Source organism: Lagopus leucura, unplaced genomic scaffold, assembly GCF_019238085.1.
Source record: "Lagopus leucura isolate 7727_CA_CO unplaced genomic scaffold, USGS_WTPT01 Super-Scaffold_739, whole genome shotgun sequence".
Lineage (NCBI taxonomy): Eukaryota > Metazoa > Chordata > Aves > Galliformes > Phasianidae > Lagopus > Lagopus leucura.
In genome coordinates this window covers 15,827,729-15,852,945 of record NW_024962255.1, presented here as the reverse complement: position 1 = coordinate 15,852,945, position 25,217 = coordinate 15,827,729, and the positions used below count along the sequence as shown (strand labels likewise).

General features: G+C 45.9%; 1 protein-coding gene across 3 annotated transcripts in view; it reads right to left on the bottom strand.

Moving 5' to 3' along the window:
* Window positions 1-25,217, bottom strand: part of PDLIM1 (PDZ and LIM domain 1) — a 36,205-nt gene that overhangs the window by 6,622 nt on the left and 4,366 nt on the right. For 2 of the 3 annotated variants that reach the window (XM_042862698.1, XM_042862696.1), the window contains exons 2-5: window positions 19,813-19,964; window positions 11,567-11,651; window positions 2,521-2,582; window positions 1,075-1,377 (exon numbers count right to left, since the gene is read on the bottom strand). In XM_042862698.1, the coding sequence (XP_042718632.1) occupies window positions 1,075-1,377; window positions 2,521-2,582; window positions 11,567-11,651; window positions 19,813-19,964 (602 nt within the window). Of the gene's footprint in view, window positions 1-1,074; window positions 1,378-2,520; window positions 2,583-2,765; window positions 2,957-11,566; window positions 11,652-19,812; window positions 19,965-25,217 lie in introns of all 3 variants that reach the window. The other variant, XM_042862697.1, reaches the window with a different exon arrangement.

Below are 25,217 nucleotides of genomic sequence, written 5' to 3'. Positions count from 1 at the left end.
TGATGGAATAACACTGCTTTAAAACAGAGCTTTAAAACTGGCAAGATGATGATACTAAGACAACATAAAGGCTGTCTCGCACAGCATCTTCAGAAAAGCACAGTCTTTTCATTACTAATGTGATTCCATTATTACACGTGAACACATTTTGTCAAGCTTATAAAAGTCTTAAAGCTGGGCTACAGGGAGATCTTGTACTCGCTTTTGTTGTCTCCTTTGTTAGCAGCATCAGCCACCCAGCAAAGCTGCCCAGCCAATGTGCCTGCTCCTGGGGAACACAGGATCACCTACAGCCCAACTGGTGACTCATAGCAAGTAAGTGCTCTGAGCAATAATACAGCTGTGAATCCATTGCATCCTGCCATCACTGCCACACAGCAAAGCCTGCCCATGGGAGCCTGTGGACCAGGACACCAACCTGCTTGTTTCTAAGCATGTGGTGCTCAGCCAAGGAGGGGAACATAAGGGCTAAGGAACCATGAGATCCATGGGGCCAGCTCCTATGCACCTCTGAAGAGCTCTACCTCAGTTGGAGGTTTTCTCTGCACACGTGCCACCCACCTGGGCTACTCCAAACCCATAAGCTTTGCCAGACAAAGAGGGAAACACGCAGGACCTGTTTCACCTGGAAATTAAGCTCCTCGCACACAGCCATGGCCCAGCCAGTCAAACTAAACCACAGCTGACCACATACAGACACATGTAGCAGCACCCAGCTGCAAACAACAGTCATTTTGGTTTGGGAGAAAAAAAAAAAGCAGCTGTTGGGATAAAAACCCTCCCACAGAAAATCCATCCATTGCAAGTGGATCCTCCAGGAATATCCCTTAACTCCTTGCTGTATGCAGTACCAGACACACGGGCAGGCTGAAATGATGCTTTGGTGCTTGACACAAACACAATGCAGAGAAAGCTCCTGTGAAGTCATGCACTGCCCTTGGGAAGGTGAAATGTAAGTGCTCCCTCATGACCAACCAGCACTGGGAGCCACAGACAGAGACAAGGCACTTGTGGACACTGAGACGCAGATGAGTGGATGTTCTGTGCTGGCTATGGAAGTGGCAGGCAGGTTACCTGGGGAAATCAGGGCTGATGGAAGAGATCTGCCCCTGCAGGGAATCCATGATGTTGCTCTGCGAATAGAGCTGCAGGGGAGAATTGAACTGCACATGCAGCACCTTCAGTCCTGGCACCTCCACCTCCACAGGGCTTTTAGGGCAGGCCTGGGCCGCGTGCTTCAGCTGCTCCGGCCCCACACGAACCTGGCTGGACAGGGCACCAGGGCTGTGCCTGCCCTGTGCCTCCACACTGGGTGACTGCAGCGGGTTATAGACAGAGGCAAAGGGAGCCTGCTGCGCACCCATCGGCGAGCGACGGCTGTAGGCACACACCCATATGCAATGAGCAGCACGGGTTGTGTTTGTTTGGGATGCGTTTGTATTTTATGTGGTGGAATTGAAGGAAAGATGCAGAGGAGGAAGAAAGGAAAGAATTCAGAAGTTAATGGAGAGCTAAACCAATACTCCAAGTGAAATAAACAGAATACTGCCTGTTGCTTCTGCCGGAGGGACACACCACTGCATACATCACTTTACATTAAAGGCTTTCAGCTGATGCTTTAGCTCCAGCCTCCTTGCTCCAGGTGTGTCCACACACTAAGCAAACCACAGCCACTCCACTCACAACAGCAATGAAGACATGGCAGCAGGACTGAGCATTCAGCCACAGCCTTGCTGTCCACCCTCACTGCTGCCCCTCCCAATTTGGTCTGGGCACCCTGCTGAGCAGCCACTGCACCTCCAATTCCAGAAGAGCCATGTTCAGTGGCATGGCTTCTCCCTGTCCTTCTTGCCTCCTTTGCAAGACCGAACTCTGCAATACTATTTATTTGCCTCATTTACAAATTGCATCAAACAGCCCAGGCTTCCAGGGAGCGCTCTCTCCTGGAGGGAACTTCAGACTACACCAGATAGAATTTGACTGTCAAATGGTCCCAACATGTTAACATAAAGCCAGATTTCTTTTCTCCCTGCCATCCCTAACTCAGTCACTTAATGTGGGGTGAGAAGCAAACACCCAGCACCTTGCCCACCAGCTGCAACATATGCAGCTTTCAGAAAGCTCCTGTTTTATGGCTTCCAACTAAAAAAAAAAAAAAAAAAAAAAACAAAAAAAGAACAACAAAAAAAAAAACCTTGGACATTCAGGAACAAAAAGTTCCCATGGTGAAATTATGGCTGTTACTCAAGTAGAACCACAAAGCTTTCAAGATTGAGATCATTTTAAGTCTCATTCATAAAATTATTCACACCACTACAAAAAGTTTCATCTAGATATTAAAGCTCGTGAGAAAAACTGAGTCGGATAATAAAAATAGTAAGGTCAAAGCCTGTCTGTGAGCACCAGGCCAGTTGGGAGCCAGGATGGATGTTCTTCCTGCTCTAGCTGCACCCTTCCTGCTCAGCACAGTCACAATGAGATACCCGCTGTACAAAGAGCTCACAGTGAGCTGTCAGGCACCTGTTCAGACCAGCAGGCTTGCACGTCATGCTGAATGCACATGGAAACTGCGTCGGTCTCTGCTAAACAAAGAAACACAAGAGCGTTAATTTCATCTCTGCATCGTGTAAGACGTTCCCCACTCCCAGGAGATCTGTCCCTGGGTGCTGCATCCACTCTTGCCTGTCTGCTCCGTCCCCTGTCCTGAAAGAGAGCTGTTACATTTCCCCAGCTGGGCAGAGCTCAGAGGCATGGACGATACTTACAGCTTGCTGGGCTCAGGGGGCCCAGGCGATGTCTTTGACTCCACAGCATTGTTGAAGGTCTGGAGATTTTCTGAGGAGTAGAGGCCCGCCGGGCTGTTGTACTGAGCAGTGATCACCTTGGGGGCAGAAGCCGTGGCAGCAGTGAAGGGGACCGCGCTCCGGTTGTGTGCGCTTCCTATGTGCCTTATTTCCTGCATGCAAAGGAGCAAAGGCACAAGTCAGAGGTGCTCAGGCGTGCAGGGGGATGTGGCAGGCAGCCCAGAGCATGCAGCTGCTGCAAGGGTCACGCTGAAATGTGGTGGCACCTGGGAGCTCACTGCCCCAAAGAAGATGAGTGTCCTCAACATGTTGGCAGAGCCCGTCTCCATCCTGGATGGCCAACATGGCCTCTTCAGGCTGGCACTCAGGAGGTCATGCAGGTGATGAGCCAGGAATGCAAGATCTCCAAAACACAGTGACAGTACAAGATCAGCTGCTGCACACCTGGAAGCTCTGCAAAGCTATGGTGAGGCACAGGGCCCACCTTTTCACGTAAGACTACAGATTTTAAGTATTCCCTGCAAATCCTGAAAATAGGGTTAATTTCAATGGAAAGTGAAGATTGATGGGCAGACAGAAGAGCACTCTTCAACAGCAGCTGAAAGGCTGATTTTCCCAAGACAAGGGCACACCAAAAAGAAGGAATCTGACATAACTATAGATGTACTAAACTACATCTGCTCCTTCAGCAAAGATTGGTCTCACAGCATTCTTTCATGAACAACTTAGAACTATCTGAACAAAAAACACTGCCCCAGAAGAGGTGGGAAGATGACCGTTGTTAACACAAAGGACTGCCCACAGGCAGTGGTGGCTAAATGCCTCGACAAGATCAGAGACCTCCTTAACATCAGAAGAATCGCCCAGACATTCTGGGCTTGCTGCAAATTGGAGCTTCCAGAGGCATTAGCGAATAACTTAGGAGAAAATTCCAGACAAATATGATGTTTAAAAAAAAAAAAAAAAAAAAAAAAAAAAAAAAAAGCAATTCTGAATCACATGCAGCTCTAACAAAAATGGGGAAATTGGTAGCCCCATCTTCAGCTCAGCAGGCTGGGAACCACAGCCCTAGGGCAAAGCTAACAGCACCCAAGGCTTGTTCCTCCTGGAGAAAGTGCTTAGCAAAAACAAGGAGGGAACACAATGAAGCCTCAACAGAGAAGGCAGAAGAAAGTCCACAGAGGTGACTGAAATATTCAGTGCTGCAAGATGGCATTAAATATGCATTTTGAGAAGTCTGGGCCAGAGGCAGGGAACGGCTTCGTTACAGGGCTTGCGCCCACTGGCACAGGATCAAACAGGGCCCTTCTCAAACATGCTGGGCCCACATTTCGTTGTCATAATTGGCACCACCAGTTTGCTTCCCACTCCACACACATGCTGACTTCTATAGCAAGGAAGTGAGCTTTCACTGTCCTTTCAGTGTCTCATGGCTCTTGTTCGATAGAGCTATAGTTACAGAATAAACACTCATTAGAAACAAGCATGACTAAATTCCCCTATAGAGCTTTCTTAAGATTGCTTTTATGCCCTAAGATTTCCTTACGCAGCTGGCTAATGTCCCTGAACTGACAAATGGGAGTCACCTTGTTCAATGGCACACACAAGGCACACACAGGAACCCTTACAGAAGAGGAGTACAGGTCCAAACACACTCATGAGATACGAGTCATATGCAATCAGTGGGGTAGCTCAAGAAGTTCAGGTGTGGGATGATGGGACTGCTCTCCCACAGCTTTCTGGCCAACACAAATGGAAATCAGCCATGAAACTTTCCCACACACCAAAGGAAGACAGACCCTGGAGTAATTAGCTAATCTCCTTTGTTACAATCTCATTCAAAGTGCTCATAAAAATAGTCTTTCCCATGGCAGAAACTGTGGATATTAGCAAAAAATAATAATTACTTCAGCCTGTAAATCACACCATGGGGAAAAGTATCAGTGCTCTTTTTATCAGCATTAAATGCATATGTTAGAACACGATTCTGAGGCAGCAAGTGGGAGAGAGTATATGCAGACATACATATAAGTAGTCAGTTTAATGAAAGACAGAGGCAGAAGTTTTAGGCTAAAGGAATTATACTCTCAGGTCACATAGGCTCAAAGATTAAATCATGTCACAATCTGTATTGTGCAAACACTTCAGTATTAACCAAGAATTAGAGAAAAGGAAGTAATTTAGTTTTTTATTTGTTTGTTTTTAATTTCTAGCTTCCTAAGGAAGGTTTCCTTAGGAAAGTCAAGCAGTTTCTTAAGACATCTCAATTACATGCTCTACATGCACGTGGACACGTTCACATCCCGACCAAGGACTTCGAATCTGTCAACAAAGCTCCGATCAGTCTGACAGCAGAACAGAAGCCTGAAGGACCATTAAGCATCCACAAACATTGAGAAACCAGGGAGCTGGATGGAGGAAAAAGATGGAAATCACATTAGAGCCTGGACTCAACTGCAAATTGTGTTCAGGCACTGAAGCCACGTTGGAAGTTTCTGACTACTTGCCACCAGGTAAGTTTTCTGCTGTTTAATAACGTTCAAGTCTAAGCTTCCAGAAGCACCAGGACATCTGTAGCAGTGCTCGCAAAGCTAAAACCCATGAGAGACTGTAAGGGAGTTTATAACAGACCAAATAGAGCATAGAGAATCCTGAAGAGGATGTCTGAAGATTAGGTCAGAAAAATCCCATCTCAAGAAGAACACAGAAGATCTGTAACCTAAAAGTCAGACAATATAGCAAAAGCAATAAAATTATAAAAAGCATTTGGATAACCCGAATTCTCCATCACTTTGTCACACCATGCTGCTTTTTCTGCTCAAGCAGTGGAAGGAATTTGTGAAGAACAAGTACTTTCACGTAGCAAAACCAAGATCAAAAGATAACCTGTTTTCCCTGTTAAATGCATTTACCTAGGGATTTGCCAGACCTGCCCACCAGGCTCTGGGTTGGGCATTTGCTTTGTGAAAGCCCCAGCTCCAGGAATTGTATGCTTATGTCAGAGTCTGTGATTTAGCACTGGAAAAATATCAGAAATGAGGCAGTCCCACACCTGGTCACCATCAAGCAAAAAATGTATCACAGTGCTGCAGCCTCTTCCAGGCAGGGAGCAGCCACAGCACTAGCTGTGGTACAGGGAAAACATCCCCACACCAGAGCAGGAAGCGGCTCAGCATTTCCGACCACGCCAGCATGACGGGGAATTCTCTGGGAGAACAATGGCCCCTTCTTCCTGCTCACATCAGGCCATGCTTGGGGATGCCAGGTCTGTGAAATCGCCATGGCTGTGCCGTCCCCTGCAGCATGGCTGGCTGCCTACCCCACAGCTGAATTGCAAGCAAAGTCCACCTCAGGTACAGCCCGAGGCTCCACGTTATGGAGTCCAGGGAGCTAAGGGAACTCCTACTTGATGCTGCAAATTTAAACCATCAGCACCCAGGCACTGCAGCTGCAGGGATATGTTCTCCAGCACCCCCGCAGCCCTGCAGGCCCCAGAGCAAGCCTCACAACCCAGCCAAACCGCATCCTACCAGCCTGCAGAGATGGAGGCTTGGATGCTGGAGCACACGCCTCAAGAGCCACGCCAAGAGGAAACACGATTAAAATTTTCTCGGCACAAATGTTTACTCAGCTCGAAGAAAATGGGCCCCTGACCAAACCTCAGCAAAGGAGAGTGCCATGCATGCAGAGGAAAGCACAAACCCACAGCCAGCGTGCCTGGCCCCATCCCCATCCCCATTCCAGTGAGGCCACATGCAAAGTGAAGGCCATGCTCGTGCCTAGGAGCACCAGTACCTCTGCAGAGCCTGTCCTCACAGCCAGCTCCAGCTGAGGGAATGCTTCACCAGCTGCAGGCACAAGGAGCGGTGCCTCCGCTTTCACCTCTCCCTCTGTTATTGTTTGGGGTTTTTCAGCTATGGAAAAATCTTTTGCAATGCTTTGAAATCTGATTAGAAATTAGAAAGGGTTTGGGGCTTTGTTATTGTAGGGGGGTAAAACAACACGGCTGGCTTCCCACATCCTCTCCCTCCAAGTCCTTAAAACATTCCACATCCATGCAGTAACGCCTTTTAACCAAAACCAGCAGGTCACCATATATTGTTATTTTATATACCTATTGCTTCATGCATTGCCCACGCACGCTTGGCCTTATCAAAGACCAGGCCTACCACACACCCAGTTTCTATAGCCCTGGCCTTCCTGGTATCCAAGGAGATAAAGTACACAAGATGGAAACAATGACATCACCCAGCGAGGACGGGGATGGGGATAGGGCAAGCACTCTCACAAGGAGCCTTGGGAGGACAGAAGCAGCTGTCTGCTCTTGCCATCCCACAAGTACCATGATTCACCTCCAGAACTCCCTCGCTCCCTCATCTGCAAGTCTGGACCTTGTTTCTTTCTTTTTCCTCTTGTAAAGAGCATTCTTGAGTTTGAAAGCCCTTATCTTCTATGGTTGAGAAAGATGTGATGTCAAAGTGAGGGCTTTCAGCTTTTCTTGGAGACAGTCCTGGCACTGACCACCCTCAAAGCCAGTCTCTCCCGGTCACTTCCTACATGATCTCACTAAGCACAGAGACCTTGGCCCACTGACCTCACTGTCACACAAACACAGGAAAAAGCCAAACCTTCTCCCAGAAAGCCCGGGTTTAGCAAGGCAAGGCACAGACACAGAGATAACAAGATTTTCAGTTCATTTTACTGACAAGCAACACAACAGCACAGCACACATGGCTCTGGAGCTTAATCATCCTGTCCTCCGGTCATACCACAAGCATCAATATTAGCTCAGTTACCAAAATAAGTTGTTCTCTTGCTTGCGATCCCTTTTCCTAAAAAAGTTAAGCAGAAGGGACAGGCGGACGTGTTATTTTAATCTTTCCCACTGCAGTGCGGAAAAGCTCTTGATGGGAAAATGACATTGAGTGAATGCCCTCATGATCCGGGTGAGAAGTGCAAGTGAAATAATTGAGTAAATATACGAAGAAGTCTCCGTCATTTCCTTCCCATCACGTTGCCATGGTCACACCCAAAACAAAGCTAGCACAGCAGCAGAGCCATCATCACCGATAGGCTGCTACACCTTTTGATAAAATGTGATTTTGTCATCACTCTTGCCTTGGCTTGAATGAATTTAAGAGGATAAAGATAGGAATAATGAAATAATAAGGCCATGGCTTTCTCGTTTGAAAAGACTAGCACAGACAATGAAGTCAGTCTTGGTATTTAGGACTTTGGGGAATGCATGGGAGGTTGTGGAATGCCTTTTTTTTTTTTTTTCTCCCCTCCAAAGGCACTCAAAAGCATCTTGAGCTTGCATTCCAAGTAAGGGAAAATACTCACACAGACAGATGCAGCATTTCACCAAGTGTCAGCCTCCAAAAAGACTACAGACATAAACAAAAAGCTTATTGCAAATGGGAAAAAGAGTACAAGCAGTGATCTTAGTGTCTAATTAGCCACTTAGGACATAAACCAAGAAGTATTTTGCAAGATCACTCTCAAAGATTTAACTGTAGAAATGAAATGGGAACAGGCAAAGAAGGTGGCCAGATGCTGAGGAGTTTCAATGCAGATAGTGAAGTTGGGGATCAATGTCAAATAGTACCTCATTTTAAGAAAGGGAGAAATTATTTGAATAATTGCTCTCCAATCTCTACTGCAAAGGCTTTAAAGCATTTCTTTTGAGTCTGAATTAACTCTATTCACATATATTATGGTATTGCTGCATTCAAAAGGCTGTGATCAAATACTGTGAGAAACATCTTCAGAGAACAGTGGATCTGGCCCTAATGAACTACTTGGACTCAGCATGCCTTATTTTCTTTGGTAAGGGACTTAAGTGCTCTGCATAAGCCTGCAGCCAAGGGCAGCACATGTACTGCTTTCACTGGTAAGGCAGTTAGATAAACCTAAACAATTCAGACAGCACTGCCTTCAGAGAGTCAGCTCTGCTTATGGCTTCTACCAGTGCTGTCTGAAAATGAGCTCAGCATCTTTGCAAGAAAATTCCTACCAGTTTGCCACACTGGTACATGCACAGCATCTTCTGCATGCTGCAGCTGGCTCTGGTGATACTGTAAATACACAGCCCCAGATAAACTTGCTGAGTTCTCACCGCAGATCTGGCAGAAGTCAACATGCTACACTGACATCATACTGCAAGCAGACAGCCCTCACCACAGATCTCTACTAGCTGCAGTCAGCTACTGAAAAAGGAAATGGGTATTTAAAAAGGATTAAAATGTAAAGAAAAGAACACAGCTCAAAACCTGATGGTGTTCATGACACTAGCCTTTGGCACTGTGAAACAGAAAGGGTAAATAGGAGCATGTGGTTTGGAGACATGAGCCACACATCTCACACTGCTAAACTTCCCTGCTCCAGCCCATGGCTGGACTAACCCATGTGAAGAAAAGCCCTGTGCTCAGAACACCAGCAAGCACCATCAATTGCTAAGCCACTGAAAATGATTTAATTGGCTCCATTTTAAAAACGAAAAGAAGAAAGGCAAGACTTCTGTGGGAGCTTGAATGTCACTCCTTACACCAGGAAAAAACTCTTTTGGAGCCAGTCACAGGAGCATGTAGCCCAGTGTTGGCTCCTAGTGCTAAATTAAAACAAGAGTTACTGACCAGAAATAGGGTTTGTAACAGGAATCTTGCTGTAGTCATTTTTTTGTTTGCTTGGTTTTTTTTTCTGTTTTTTACAAATTCTCCTGCTGAAGTCAGTTAAGGATTGGTATCATAAATCTCAAACTTTGAGATGGCAGCATCAGAGTACTTGCAGAGGGGCCAGAGCTAGAACCAGGAACAGGGCTAAGATTAGGCTATTAGGTGCACTCCACAGTCCTGATGAATCCCACCTGGTCTCTGTGATGCCCTTTATCTGAACTTCAGGAAGGAAAGCAGAGACTTCCATTGCCTCACCCATTACTCATGTCCCTTCTAGTTTCGCACTGCAGTAGGGACCCGTGCATGACTGCAGAAGATGCTTTTTCCTCACTCATTTCTGCTGGCACACTGAAATTAATGGAAAGCTTATCAGATTGGTTACATAAGGTTTAGTTTTTGAGCTACAACTCATATCTCTGTCCAGACACAGATACCAGAAGATTTCTACAGCTGGTACTTCCTGATTTTTTTTTTGCCAGCATTGACCTAAGGATCACCTAGGAGAAGCAGGGCTGCAGGTATGTATATATTTAAAGCCAGTGAAGTCTCTCACTTCAGTTTCAACTGGACAAGGTGAATTTTATGCTTCAGCTCACACATTAGGTACAGATGTTGTGGCTGGACCAGCTCTCTCTTTACCATGCAGCGCTGCCAGCTTGCACTTCAGAAGCACAAATTTAACCTGCATGTTGGAGTTCACAGCCTTTCAACACTCACTGCAGAAGAAACCCCACAACTGACTATTAAAAATAAAATGTTTCAGTGAGAATTACTGAGCAGTGAAATCATGCCGTAAAACAACTGCACAGACAGACTGACCAGCCACCACTAGGTTTTACAAAGCACCACAAAGTCTATTTTGTTCTGAGATGCAGTGCTAGGAAGGAACAAAGTTACCTTTGTGAGAGCATAAGATGAGGTTTATTTCAAAGACCGTGCATTATCCACCTTTCCAGAAACACGCTTTTTAGATACCAGCCCCCTGAAGCCTTGCAGGGGAGTCTCAGAGCTGATTCTGCACTTCTCATTTCCCCAGTCCCAAGGTTTGCAGCAGAACACCTCCAGGGCAGAAGACACAGAGCAGATCCCAGCTCAGTGGTGTCATAGGCAGTGTCACTGCATGGCTCCAGCCTAAGTCCAAATGGCTTCGCATTATGCTTTGGCTAAGCTATGAAATACTTGGAGAACACAGCATCATGCTCTGAGCCAAGCAACACATGGCAACTTGGCAAAAAAGGGAGCATGGATTGATCCCAAATTGAGTCTAGGCAGGGCATTGCTGCACACACTGCTTCAGGTTCAGGCCCTTTCCATCCCAAAAAGTCATATCAGCACTTATTTAATTGCCAAGTCAAGCTATTTTTCTCTCCTCTCATTTTGCTAGACAGATTCATACAGGAGATGTACTAGGACAAAAATCCACTATCCTGGTGAAAACCCAGAAAACCCCTTTAATTTTAGCATAGCTGTAGATTTGCGCAGAATAGTCCTCTGAACCTAGCCTAGCCTACATCCTTGCACAGCTCACTGATATTGCTACGTTTACTCGATAGAAGCAGCAGACTGATAAGGGAAGGCTACCAACAAGTTGTAAGATCAACCTCCTCAACAAAACTTGCAAGATCTGCCACACAGATAAAAATACAAAAGGCTGATATGTTTCTCTTCTGCTTTCTCCACAGCTAGACTGCTAATAACAGTCTGTTGGGAAGAGGGGAAAAAACAACTGCATAACAAAAAGAAAAAAAGCAGAAGACACTAAATCATTTTCCTTCCTTAAGATCTTTCTTATCTATGAAAATCATCAGGCTTAGCAAGAGTAGCGATGATTTAATCAAGCCACACTTCCACAGTGCCTTCATGTGCGCTTTATGACAGGTTTGAGCAAGTTTTCCAACCAGCTCTCCATGGCAGCAGGCATCTGAGCATGAGGAAGAATGACCATCTCTGAAGGCAAACATGGGGCACACACACTACCCAGTGTGACAGAGTGACACATGCTCAGCATCTTCGGGTACCAGGCCAGAAACCACTCCAAAGTCAGACAGGAGTAAGTGGGCACAAGCATGCAGACAGTCTGTTCCTTACCTGGGGCTGGGAGGCTAGATTCATCTTGTAAGGATGCGCCTTTCCCTCTTCATTTACAAGCGGTGACCAGACTTTTGACTCCGTTCTGCAACACATGAATTCCAAACAGTTAATCTACTTTCATTGCTGCCCATCACTGTTGCTATTAGAGGACTTGTTTGGTGGAGATGAAGCTCACGAGCTGAAAACTTCTGTATAGTTTGAGTATGGTTAAAGTAGGAATTCACACAACTCATCCTTTGGGACTCCATTGATGACACAAGAGATATGGGCTCCAACCCAGGCAATATATTTAGGGGTCAACCAACAGCAGAAGATGGAAACGTCCCTGAGATGCATACCCTTTAACTGAGACAATTCAAATTACTGCTTTCCAGCTCCTATGAGTCGCATGGAAATGAAATGAGTCGTGTCTGTATTAAATATACATAGAACACTGTGTTCTTGAACTTGGGCTGCTGGAAATATTTCTTGCTTTGGGTCTCCAGAATTTTCTTATTCATACAGTAGAATCCATGTAGAACAGAGGCTTTTGGGAATCATGGAAAAAAAAAAGAAATGGGTCAAAGTCAGCAATGGGACTAAAAACTGAGATGACAGTGTGTCCAAGAGAAAGTCTGCATAACCTTTGCTAGTCTGACCCAATTGCAGCAGCCTGAAACACAAATCTGTGACCAAAACCAGCTGCTTCTACCAAGAATCATTCTGGAGTTTTGTTGTGCCCCAAAGAACAACAGAAAAAGTAGTGAGGGAGAAACAGGAATTAAACTTAGATTTGCTTGAGATTCTTTGTGGGAAACACATGCCATCTAAGATTCTCACGTGTACAGAGAGCAGTTAGCTTTAAGGAGGGACCAAACACTGCTGCTTCTGCCAAAATTTGTAATAGTAGGGAATAAAGTGGCGGCAGTATCACTGAATGAAAACCATCATTCAGTGTTAAATATTACACAATGCAACAACTAGACAGCTGATAAACTCTTTGGATGAGTTTTGAAATCCATGTCCTGTTTTGACAGGAGATCCTGAAACTCTCTAAATTCTGCAATTGCAGGCAGATGTTCTTCCCAGATATCTGTGGGGTCAGGGCCAGCTACAGTTTAAGTTCTTAGTTAGCAAAACAAGATTGTTTCCACTGAGAATTAACTGGATAGCTGGAAAGAGACTTTAAACAGAAAAGGCTTATAAAGCTGACAAGGGTAGAGAAACAGGATATAGAGCTACCCACAATAAAAATTCAATCTGGTCTACCCTATTATTCCAAAGGCCCACCATTTTCAGTACATTTTTAAACAAAAACAATGAAAAAACCCTACCTGTGCTGCGCAGACACATACTGCATAAATAATACTTACACCCAGATAGCAGCTCAGTGGGAGGAAGTGACAGGCAACCCACTCACTCTGGGAAGAGAAGAGTTTCTATAGGGAATTCATTCACCTGCTACTTCATCTACTGTGCTCTGGACTTCACACAAAAGAAATCCTGCCTGAAGCCTGCTTTCTGAAGTACATCCTTTTGCAAGAAAGTATACAGGCATGGGTCACAGACAGCATCCTCTGCACACTTTGATTCAGGTACAGCAGATGTTTGGCTTGGGGTTATTTCATTCTGTGGCAGCAGCTGCAGTGCCAAGAGCCAACAGCCTGCCCATCTGACCCCTGGCATATGATGCACTAGGGCACACACAGACTGAGGAGCACAAATATAACAGCTGCATGGGATCAGCTCTACAACAATCTAATAATCACCTTGCCCCAACAGCTGTTGTTACTGTGGATGTGCAACGTACCCCAGGTGAGTGTAAAACAATTATTTCCTCCTTGCTTCTGGTCACCAGTGATTTTTACCCACATCACAGCCATGGAGCATAACAAAGTCACAGCCACCTCTAGGGTGGCTGCATTTTGCACATGAAAATCATATTTGCACAGAGGGGAACAGCCCACTGACCAGCACAAAGCCTTCCTCTTTGGAAGATCACGTGTGACCTCTGGAAAACATGGGGGCACAGCAGAGCTCATGGAAACAAACACCTGCCAGCCAGGCTATAAGCAAGTAGACATTGGCTGGAGATGAAAGAGCAGTTCAGAAAGCATTAAACACTTCAGTGGATTTCTAGCAGGAGGCATCCCTGGTGCCAATTCTCACTGGTCCTGATTGAAGCACTTTCCAAGTAGTATTTTCTTTTGCAGCAGTTTAATAATGCCAAATTTCAGAATCAGCAGAAGGCCTTTCACAATCTGCAGATTTAAGCTTGGAACAAGCCAACGTATGTACACAAAGCAGAAACCTCTTCCCAGGGCCCCAAGGGGTTACCTCCATCCTACTGCCCCTGGCTTGGTACATGAGGTGGCACAGCACATTGGTCTCCAGTGTCTGGGAGATACCTATGGCCAGCTACTGTAGCCAACATGTTTCTGTACAGATTTTGCTCCCTTTTTTGATAGCAACGCAAAAAATGCCAGTTTGTTGCCCAGCCTGCTGCCATTCCAATCTGTCACTGCTTATAAATGGAAGCAGCAAGGTCACTCCAGGCTTTACTTCCAATCCAGTTTAGATGCTATCCAAACAGAAAGGTTAAACAGCCCGCACAGTTGTCCCTCTAAGGCCAGGAGAACAAAGCTTCCCTTGTCTTCACAACAGCTGCCACAGAGCCCTTCACTTGCTCTCACAACGGCCCATTTATGGCCCCAGCGAAGCTGAAGATGAGACAGCTTTGCTTGGGATGCATCGCTAGTGGGTCCAGCACAGCACGTCCCATTGCATCCCACCACTGCCACAGAAGCTGCAATCTGTGGGTAATCAGTAGGACTGCAGCAACACCTGCTCTCAGTAAAGGGTTCCTGCCACCAGTGCCTGCACTTGCTCTGAAGTGAGAGAAATAGCACCCAAATGTTCACCTTTGTCCAACTGCTGGCCCAGGACTTATCTTCTGGAAGGCTGGGAAGTAGGGATACGAGGCACAGGTCAGCTGGATTGGTTAGATCCATCACATCTTCACCATATCTGCATATGTTCATATCACTTATGGGAAGCAGGGAATGGGCAGCTAGCTCAAACTCAAATTTAAGTTAGAATATATTTTCTCCTGTATACTCCAGCAAAGGGAGTGACACACAGTACAGAAAGAGAGGACACAAACATGACTGTCAGACAAACACAGGAACACCTGCCTGGAAAACTAATAGCAGGCATGCAAATATACAAACTTCATCACATTTGTAGCTTACATTTCCATGCTGTTCCCTTACCACTGGAGAGAGGGCAACTAAGACTATGCCAGGGAATGAGCCGTGCATTTGCTTTTCCATCCAGGCAGAAACTAAAACCTGAGATAAGAACAGATACTAGCTTGGATGCAGAGGTACTGGTAGGAAGGATAAGAAGGAAACTGCATGCAAGTCAAGGCAAGAATCTGGAGAAGTATTTGTGAAATTCATCATTCTTCATGAAGCTTGGCTTGAATACAGTATAATATAAGCAATCACAAGAGGCTAGATTTTGTTATCAACGCTCTGTGTGCAGAGCTAGGCCATAGCTTCAAGGGAAAATTCAGTGCTGGAAAATGAGGATCTAATTCTGTTGCCAAGAATTGCGTAAATAAGTTCAGTAAAAAAGGCACATTTACATTCTTATTTCAAACACTGAGAGAGGCAAGTCTAATTTACCAGAGTAGCAACTGAACTCCTAAAAGCAGAAAAGTTTCTTCTAAGGTAGAAGGTTCGTGAGGTGAAAAATGAGGAAAGACCTAAACAAGTCCTCTCTCAGAAGCTCCCAGGGTTTTAGATAAGTGGCAAAGGATAAGGCACACCTACTGTTCTCTGAACTAGTCACCTACAGAGTTCACAGCTTCTGCCTTGCCAAAGAGGGTGTAACAGTATAGCAAACACCAGGTTTGACTTGCCAAAATGCCTTTGAAAGCACTTATCACTGGTAAAAAGTGCTGAGAGAGCTGGGGAGCACGAAGGCAGCCAGGAGAGCCTTGAGCTGCTGGAGATGGCCGCTCCACATCTCCTTATATAGCTGTGCACAGCTCCAGGCTTCCCAGGCCACAGGCATTATTAGCACAATGACAGACCTGGAAAACTCTTGCTGGCAGGGAAGCAAAAAGCAAGCTTAAATGAGTCAACAAACTCTGCAGACTTCCTAGAACACAAACCCAAGCCTATTGTGGCTTTATGCAGCCACAGCTGAACACTGGCAACACGTGGAACAAGGATGGGGAGCTTCCCACAGAGAGGGTGCAGCTGAACCTACCAAGTATGGCACAAAGGACATTGTCTCTCCTCGCTCCTTCTCCATAAGCATTACACATGATCCTTTTTGACAATGCATTTAACATCTGCTGGTAGCAAGTCTGACTTTCCTGATCTTAGCAGTTTTCAAAAAAAAAATGCATAGCTTCATTCCTTGGCATCATTTTAGCAGAGTAACAGACTGTTTTGCAAACAAAAAAATGTATTAATATATCATACACTGGCAGCAGGGCTGCTGAGTAGGAGATTGGAATTTGAAGAAAAGGACAGTAGGAGCAGAAAACAAGATTATATGCTTGCACTCTTTTCCACAAATCTTCTTCTCCTATTACCACCCCAATCTGTCTCCAAACACAAAGGAATGGCTTTAGGAATATTTCTTCTTTTGTTAAAAAAACATAAATACCCAGTTTACCTTGAAGTTGCTCATGGCTGCACACGAGCACAGCTTTGCTACCCACTAGGTGACTACAGTCACTTCTTTCAGACATAACTTTCACCTGTACTGCAACTGGAATGAGTATTTGTCCACTTCTGCCCATCTGTAGCTACTACTACACAAACCTGCGTACCAAATTCACTACAAGTATTACCACTGACATCAGTGATGCCCTGGACTTTGTGGCCATTGGGCGAGTTTTTGTTTCTTGAGCCTTCCTATCTTTGAACGCTTTCTCATCCAAGTGTGTTTCTTTCCCAAAACACACCAATTTTCCAGAGCAAGGTGACAGCGCTCTCCAGACTGGACACATCTAGCTGCTCACCTCCATTAAAAGGCAAATTGGAGGTGCACTTAGTAGAGGGGCAGCCAGGGACAAGGCTTTGCTTGACCCTCAAAAGTCAGTGCTAAGAGGTACAGACATCCACTACAAAAAACAAACAAACAAAAAAAAAACCTCTTCTCAAAGAATCAAGATCCCAAACTTCCTTCCTCTGACGAATGCAAGAGGCTTAAAACTCCACCTGTGAAATTTCTCAGTTTGGCAACCAGGTGGCTTTGAGTTGACTGAAGTGCAGACTCCACTGTAAGTTGGTCTTTCTATGCATATCAAAGAAAACCATGGTGCAGAGCTTGAGGGTACACCACTGAAGACAACATCAGAAGCTTTTCCTTCGTTTATTGGGAGCTATGTTTCTAAGAAGACTCTCTACTCTGGGAAGAAAAAAAAAAAAAGCAAAACAAATGAATAAAGGCTGAGAAGAGAGGGCAGACCTGCTAGGCTTATTAAGTCCAGCACAAATTTGGTGCGTGTGCCAACGCTGTAGAAGAACCACTTTCAAGGCTGAAGGCAGACCTCTCCAGCTCTGCCCACACATCATACAGCACCACGTAGAAAAGCACATTCAGAGAAAACAGTTTGTGACTGACTTTACACCCGAGCAAAATCAATCGATTTCTGCCCCTTTAGGTGAAAGAAGCAGTCGAGGCACAATCTCTCCTGTTAGTACTTGGTCCTTTTTTAAACAGCAACGTGTCAGACAAGATTTCCTGCCTACAATCTGATCTGAAATATTTCTGGACTGTTACCATCATTTAGGAAAAATATCGAAACAGGAAACATTGGAATGCTGTTGATATTCACAATCAAGTACACAGTACAAACAGCATTTCCTTTACCAGAAGTGTTTAAGTCTCTCTGGTTCTCTATATTTACACTTCTCTTAAATAATCACTAATGCAGCCAAAGATAGGGACATTTTAACCACTCAGCTACCACTGAAAGAGAAGAGGGTTACATAGATGCAGATGAACACACATAATATTTGTTTAGGTGTGAGGAAGAAGGACAAGATGAGCATAGCACCATGCTTCCCCTAGAACACACCAGCATCCAGCTTTTTGCAGCCCAGGGGCTTCCCGCAGCAGAGATACTATGGTGGTCCATACCACCCTTTACAGATTTTACTTCCATAAATACATCCAGTCTCCTCTTGAACTCATGTGTACTTAAAGCATTCACAGTATAGTCACAAATCACAAATGATGTCCCCATTGTCACAACAGCAGTGTCCCCTCATGGAACTGAAACCTTTGGCATGAGCTCTAACAAATGTCTGTAAAAATCCCTCCTGGCATAACCCTGATGCTACCCTGAACACAGATCTGATAGCATTTTGCACACATACCTCCATGAGCAATCATTTAAAATTAATCAGGTATTAACTTAAAAAACACTAAAGACCCACAGCAACAGCTCTGGTTACAGAGCTGCTGCCCTGTCAGCTCAGGAGCCTTTGCCAGCAGCCCTTGCCAGCACAGCTGCTTTGTATGTGGATCCAGCTCATGAGCTATGACTGTGGAGCACAGAGGGCCAACCCAGGAGCTGGTGGTGGTGAAGCACAGGCGATATCCTTCCCTCTTTGTATCCAGGCAGCTGCTTAGAGAGCCACGTTCACAAAAGATGTAGTTACAGAGGCCCAAGAGAAGGCAGCTGAGGGCTAGGGATAAAATATCCTGATGAAAGAATGGCCAGGAATGATGTTGTGTGATGCACGACTGCCTTCTGGCATTAAAACAGTGCTTTTTTCTCTCTGAGAAATCATCCTGTGGTATCATACCCCCAAATACAAACATCTCTAGCAGCTATCAAACCTCTAAACAAGCAAGCAGTTCTTCCCTAAGCAGAGTCTTAATCCCAAAGAATAAAGAGGACCAAAGACTTGAAGGCCCTTAGAGCCATCTAAAATGGGTTTTATACAGAGCAATGGGCTACGCTATTAAACCCTGGGGTGGAAGAGTAGTTAGATCATTGCTTTTCACTTCCTTGCACTATTGACACTCTCTTTGGCCATTTACTTGTCAGTCAGTACAGCAGCAGCAGTGCCTGTCACACACTTCATGGTGTCTCATTTAAAGATGGCTTTGAAAAAGAGTTGGGCAGTTTCAGCTCAAAGCCCTCCATGATTCCACTCAGCTGCGCACACAGCTAGAAACCTGCTTCCAGGCAGCTTCAGCTTCCACACCCAAGGCTGATAAGGGCATGGGGTAGCCATAAAGTTAACAGCTTTGTAATTAACATTAGCAAAGACATTTTACAGACTCAATGACCTGTAAGACTAAGCCTGCTCAGCAGCTAAAAGAACCCTGGCCTCCTCTCCTCTCTCCCAGCCACAACCACACAGCACTGGCTTGCAAACCAAGAAGTCAGACATTTTGGGGCAGCCAAGGAGCACTCCTCTGCAGGAAAGCTTCCACGTTAAGGGTCAGCACAAAAAACATCAGGGCTAGCAGTCTGCCATGCCATTCACACCACCTTTGCTTTGCTCTTCTCTCTGTGAATTCCCCTCAATGAATTACCAGGCTTTTTTTGGCCAAGGCCCATCATTTTTTCCTGACCTGGGAAATAATGTTGAATTACTAGCATTATGCAAGTTACAGTAAAAGACTTCCCATTATCATGGAAAGGTCCCAAACAACTGAACTACTATGTTACTTGAGACATGCTTTTGCACCTCTCCTGAATCCACTGTGAAGTTGGTACCCACAGCCGCAGTTTAAACAAGGGTAAATCCCCAGCACCCCAGCAGGCTCTAGCACTTTTAAACTTCAAAACGAACAATCTTTGAGTCTGCATGTGGCAAAAACTAGATAATAGTTTGGACAGCACATAACCACACGTGTTAACTGCTAAATTACTGCAATAGGAAGAAAAGTAATCTCTGGTCATACCTCCTCTGCTACGAGTAAAGTTTTCATGAGACCTGTCTTGGATTTCTTGCTGTCAGAGGCCACAGAATAGGCTGACAGACTTTGACAACTTATCAGCCAATTTCTCACTGAGAATATTGTTTTCATAAGGTCAAAGTGCAGCAAACGCAAGCAGCGTTAGGATTAAAGGCTGAAAGGCAACACCCTCTTGCAACCCAGCGCCTGGCCTTACAAAAGCAGTAAGAGGTCAGCTTAAACAAACCAATGCTGCCAAACCAAAACACAGCTACTGCTCACTCCACATCCCCCCGTCTCCCCACCCACCACTGGTGACATACCTGCTAACCGTCAGGGTGAGTTCATCCGCACAGCCCTTGATTTTGTTCTGCGCCTCGAGGTGCGTCATGTTATCTGTGTTCACTCCATCAATGGCTATGATCTGGTCTCCTATACACAGGTTGGCTATTGCAGCTTTGCTACCTGGAGTCACCTACAAGAAAACAAAACAAGTGAGTGTGCCTCCCAGGGAGCAGCTTTTCAAGTAACATTTGAAAGACAGCTGGAGCAAACCGGGCTTCTCTTGCTGGTGCCTGAAAGCAAGGAAATAAAAACTAATCAAAGCAAACTGTTAGCAGAAATCTATCTGGATAGACATCTCTTAGAGCTCCTCTGTGAACATGAGGATCAGGATTCTGTTCTGGCACCCACAGGAAAAGATTTTATGGGGGGAGATGAGTAAGTGACAAAATAAGACAAGGGGGAATAGTTTTAAACTAAGACAGAAAGGTTTAGATTAGATATTAGGAGGAAGTTTTTTAAGTCAGCCCTTAAATGGGATCTAAGGGAGGTACTGCCAGGCTCCACCCCTTTCGGTCACACAGATGAATTGCCTTCACCTGCGCTCCCAGGACTGAGCTGTTGAGCTATTCCTTTCCCCAGGTGCTCAATCAGTTGTTCAGGCTGTGACTCAGCAGTTGCCATACAGTAGTAGAGAGCAAAACCCTGAGAACACAGTTCCACACTTTACTGGATAGAGAGGTTCTCTCCAGGGCAGAAGGTGCTGAGAACAGACAGGAAGTTCTGGAACAGATATACCAGAAAAGGGAGAGAGAATCAGAGTTAAATGAAATCATGAACACATTTGTCTGCATCATGATCTCATTTGCTTCCTCCTTTGTGAGAAAGATTTGGGCACAAGATTTTTAATTGTGCCTTTAACAAGCTGGCACCCAGGAACACGTGCAACAGCCTCACTGATTTCAGTATGATTAATCCTAAAGTGCTTGACCTAACAAGTGGATAGGGAGGCAGAAAGGCATCAGAAAACTCATTTTTAAAATGCAATTTGGCTATACTTTCCAAAAAATCATTAGCAACATCCCCAGCCTCCTATCCTGACCTCACATTGATATATCCTGATATATTAAATCTCCCTTTTCTCTTCATGCATGATGCTTTATTTCCCAGATACACTCTAGCACTGCTGAAGTGCTGTTTGAGAAGTGATGGATGAGAAGGAGCTCAGGGTGATCTCACTGTGACCCCCAGGTAGGAGACACTATGCAGTAATGCCCCCGGTATGGTGCTCCTTGTGAAAAAAGAGCTCCCAGCTAAAACTTGGCATTTTCAAGCTAACAAACTGAAAAGCTTGCTCATTTTTCCCCTACTTCTACTAAAAAGATGTCCTTTTAACAACACAACCTCTCTGGACCAAAACTATTGCCTGGACAGAGGGGGAAGAGTGGCAAATCTACTTGCAGCTTTGCAATCAGTATGTAAGATTTTGTGCAGCTTTAATGACTTCTGTGGGAGTTGTATCATGACCTTTCCTCAATTATTTAACAGGCAGAGGAAATGAGAAGGGTGGACTGCTCTCAAGTAGGAGTACAGATTAAAACATGCCTTGCAGCTGGGACACACCTCATTTATGAGTTTGTTGCAACTGGTATTCATTCTACACATTCATGCTAGGTTTCAGCATGCCGGAAAGCAGCTGAGCAAACCCTGCAGAGCTGTCAGACATAAACAAACATTGTTCACAAGATTTAGAGTGCTCCTAATGCAGGACTGGATGGCAAATCATTCCCCCTAGGGAAACATTCTCCTCCCAGAGGTGTCACGCATTAGCTGCAATCACTGCTTTCCCTGGGCTAAAAATGCTCAGCCAACAGGAAAGCACTGATAAAAAGACCAGACGAGGCACCAGGTGAACACAGAAAATCTGCTTTAAACACGAAGATTACTGTCTCCCAAGCTGCAGCCCTCAGCTCATCAGTGGCCCATAGGATCAGCCAAGCCTGCTGCCACTCCTTCATAGCCACTGCCTCTACAATATTTTCATGTAAAACTTGTGACAGGGATAGCCAGCAGACAGGAAGAAATCTTGAGCACCAGAAGGAGCTCACAGTTCTACAGTTCTCCCAGGATTTGGGAGCTGCTGTTTGACAAACCATAAGACAGACCCCTGGGGACAGCATTACACCTGAGCGATTGCGCAGGAGACATACTGTGGGTACCACCCTGGGTGTTGCGCCTTAACCCTAAGCCCGGGTTTCTCAATGCCTTTTATCTCCTCTAGAGATGGGATGAGGGCACATTACTCAGCCCTGTGAGGAGCACTGAGCGCAGAATACAATCAGTGATTCATTTTTGATCAGACAGGATTGCCAAGTAGTCAAGAATTACAGTGGACTAACACCACCACTGGAACTCTGCCGGAGGTCAGCTGTATGGTTTGCATTTAAAGGCTGACAGCCTATGCAGCTTTTGGCAGGCTGCTAGAAATGATCCTGTACCACAAGCAGCAGCTGAGCCCAAGCAGCCAGACACTAAGATGCACAAAATCTCCCAGAGAAACCCCAGAAGCCACTGAGATGAGAGCGTGGTGTCCGCAGGGACATCTCAGCACTTTGCCCACTGTGCTTGTGGAGTCACATTCCCCTCCTGTGTCCACTCTGGAGGAATTTGAAATATGAGTGCTGTTCTCGACCAGATAAGAGCCACCGGCAGCACAAGGGCAATTACGCCCAGCAGGTACTGTGCAGACCTCTCCCCTAAGGGAAAGCCTAAAGGATGCACAGTAATGAAGAAGATAAGCAAATCTGCCATAAGAAAACTTGCTTTAAAAGCCAGCTCCTTTAGTTCTTGACATAACTTGCCCTGAATTGTAACCTTCCAGAAAGCATTCTCCTGCAACATCCATCTGCCACTCTGCCAGCATCACTCATAGCAAACATGTTTGCACAGAGCCCAGCACTGCACAGAACCCATCCCCCAGCCCTTTAGGATGATTAATGCTACTAATGATGCTGTCTTCCCTCTCACTGTACAGTCTGGGCTCATTTCAGTGCCATCAGTGTTGCTTTTGAGATACATTCACCTACCAGTTAAGTCAGGAAAACAGAAAGCATTCCTGTTTTCTGCTTCTGTTTGTGTGGCATCCCTCCCCACTCTATGACAGCAGGGAGGGGTGCTCAGAGCACTGGAAGATATTGGCTAGCTTACATGATCCAATGAGAAGGACTCCAAAAACGAATAGCCTACAGGTTCACAAGCAGCCCACAGATTGCAGACCACCTGGGGAACCTAGGGGCTGGGAGGCAGCAGCTGGCACACAGCTGGATACAGCTGCACTGGTTCATGGGAGGGTGAAGAGGGCTGGAAGGGGCTGTGAGGAGCACAACCTGCAAGCACAAGTTTTATCTTGTGCAGAGGCAGAGCCTCCTGCTTCATTCAAGGCAGCTCCCAACTAGCTTGTGCTTCCCACACTGCATCAAGCAGCCTCTGGCAGAGGGACTGCAAGGCATCAGGACACTATAGCCAAACAAATAGCACTGCACATCCTCTAACATCACACCCTTAGGCTCCCTCAGGAAACAAGCCATGCCCTACCTCCTGGCATTTGCTCCAAGGCAATTGCGTGAGACTTTGCCATTAGGTCATCTCACTGCTGAACAGACAATGCTGAGGCATGTTGAGCAGAACTGTTTGATACTGTATCCAAAACAGCTCCCAAAGCTGTTGTAGGTGTTGCCCACAGAGTCAACAAGGATGCTCTGTCTGGCTAGTGCAGGCATGGTATTCATCTGCACTGACAGCAAAGCTATCTGTGTTGAGCAGCTGCCACTACAAAACACAAGCTCAGATTCATGGATGTGCCCTGTGTGCAGGAGCAGATCCTTAGCAGCTGGGCCAGGAGGCATCTGCAGCTTCCACATAGCCACCTGAACAGGTGGGAAAGGTGGGAGATTGCAAAGGATCTGCCTGCCCCATGTTGTCTGTGGTGGCACAGATATCTAGACACAGCCAGAGCACCAACCCAAGTCCCTGCCACCAGCTCAATAAAAGTAAGAATGAGCTCAGATACATTTGTCAGCTTAGGGAAGAAGTAAATGAACTCCACAATCTACAATTATACTAATGCAAAGCTCAGTGTGGTAGACAACATCTAAGGTTACGTGATGGATGTTCACGTGGACCTCTTTTTTTTGCAAAGATCCTGCAGACTCAGGGTTGGTGTGGCTAGAAGAAAAACCTACATAATTTGGTCATACCACAAGGTAAAGATTAATGGTTGTGTGCACCACCTGGCCCCGCTCTGCCTTCCCTGCACACACACTTTGGACTCTGCCTTGCCAGTACAATCAGGAGTTCGCCAAGTTCCAGGTTTCTCACCACAGGTGGTTTACCTGCTGTCATTCCCCTGCACTGGAGCCCAACAGCAGACTTGTTTGTGACACGTTAAGCTCCAAGCTTGTGTATTTGGGCAAGTGCATTTACACACTAGGAAAAGCTTTCATTTAGCAGAGAATGAGATGTATCTGGCTGCTTACCCAGCTCCAAGCCTTCTTTTATAAAACCTCTATCTGCCCCCGTGCTAGCCAAACAGAACTACACTTTACATCTGCTGCAATTAATTCCACACATGCTCTCAAGCAAGCTTTGTTATTCCTCTGCAGGGACATATGGCATCTCCTCTTCAGATGAGGATCCAAGAAGCACCAATGGGAACAATAAGGAAAGCTGCTACCCACAGCAAACGAGGGAGGGAAAAGGTGGGAAGCATTTAAATGAAGAGCAGCATAATAGAGCTCCTTATGAGTCAAGACACAGGCAGGTAAAGGTGCAGGGCCCTCTCTCTGCCCCACTCCCTATCCATTCAGGAGCTCCCTCAGCTCTCTGCAGTTCCTTACAGACCCCACAGCCTCTGGCACCACCCGGCATTCTACACCTAGACACACATCTTGAGAAGCGATGAAGAGATAAGAAAACAAGAAAATTAAGAAGAACAGTGTGGGAAGAGATCTGGATAAACAGCACCTATCTGAGCTAGAGAGGAAAACCCTGCCGAGCCTCTGCCGGACCTTACAGACATGCAGCAACATACTTATAAGGCCACCAGCGACAACGAAACATCCCCGACGATCGGTTTAATCCTCCCCACCCACACACTGCTGTCTTACCATGAGTAATGCACTCAGCACAGAGTACTATGCTAAGCAGCCACGGCTTCTCCAGCGAAAGCATGTAGCTGGGTCAGCAGACATCAGAGGCTATGAGAAAATGCAAACAGGCACGTTCCCCACCGCTGCTCACTGGGGAGTGGAGGCAAGTTCTTTACAAGCGGATCTGGGAGAATCCCCCTCCAGGCTGCAACTGCTGCATGCACTGCTGCAGTCAGATGCTGCCCAGCCTGGAGCTCACCCAGAGGATGAAAAGCAGGAAAACTCAGACACTGTGTGGA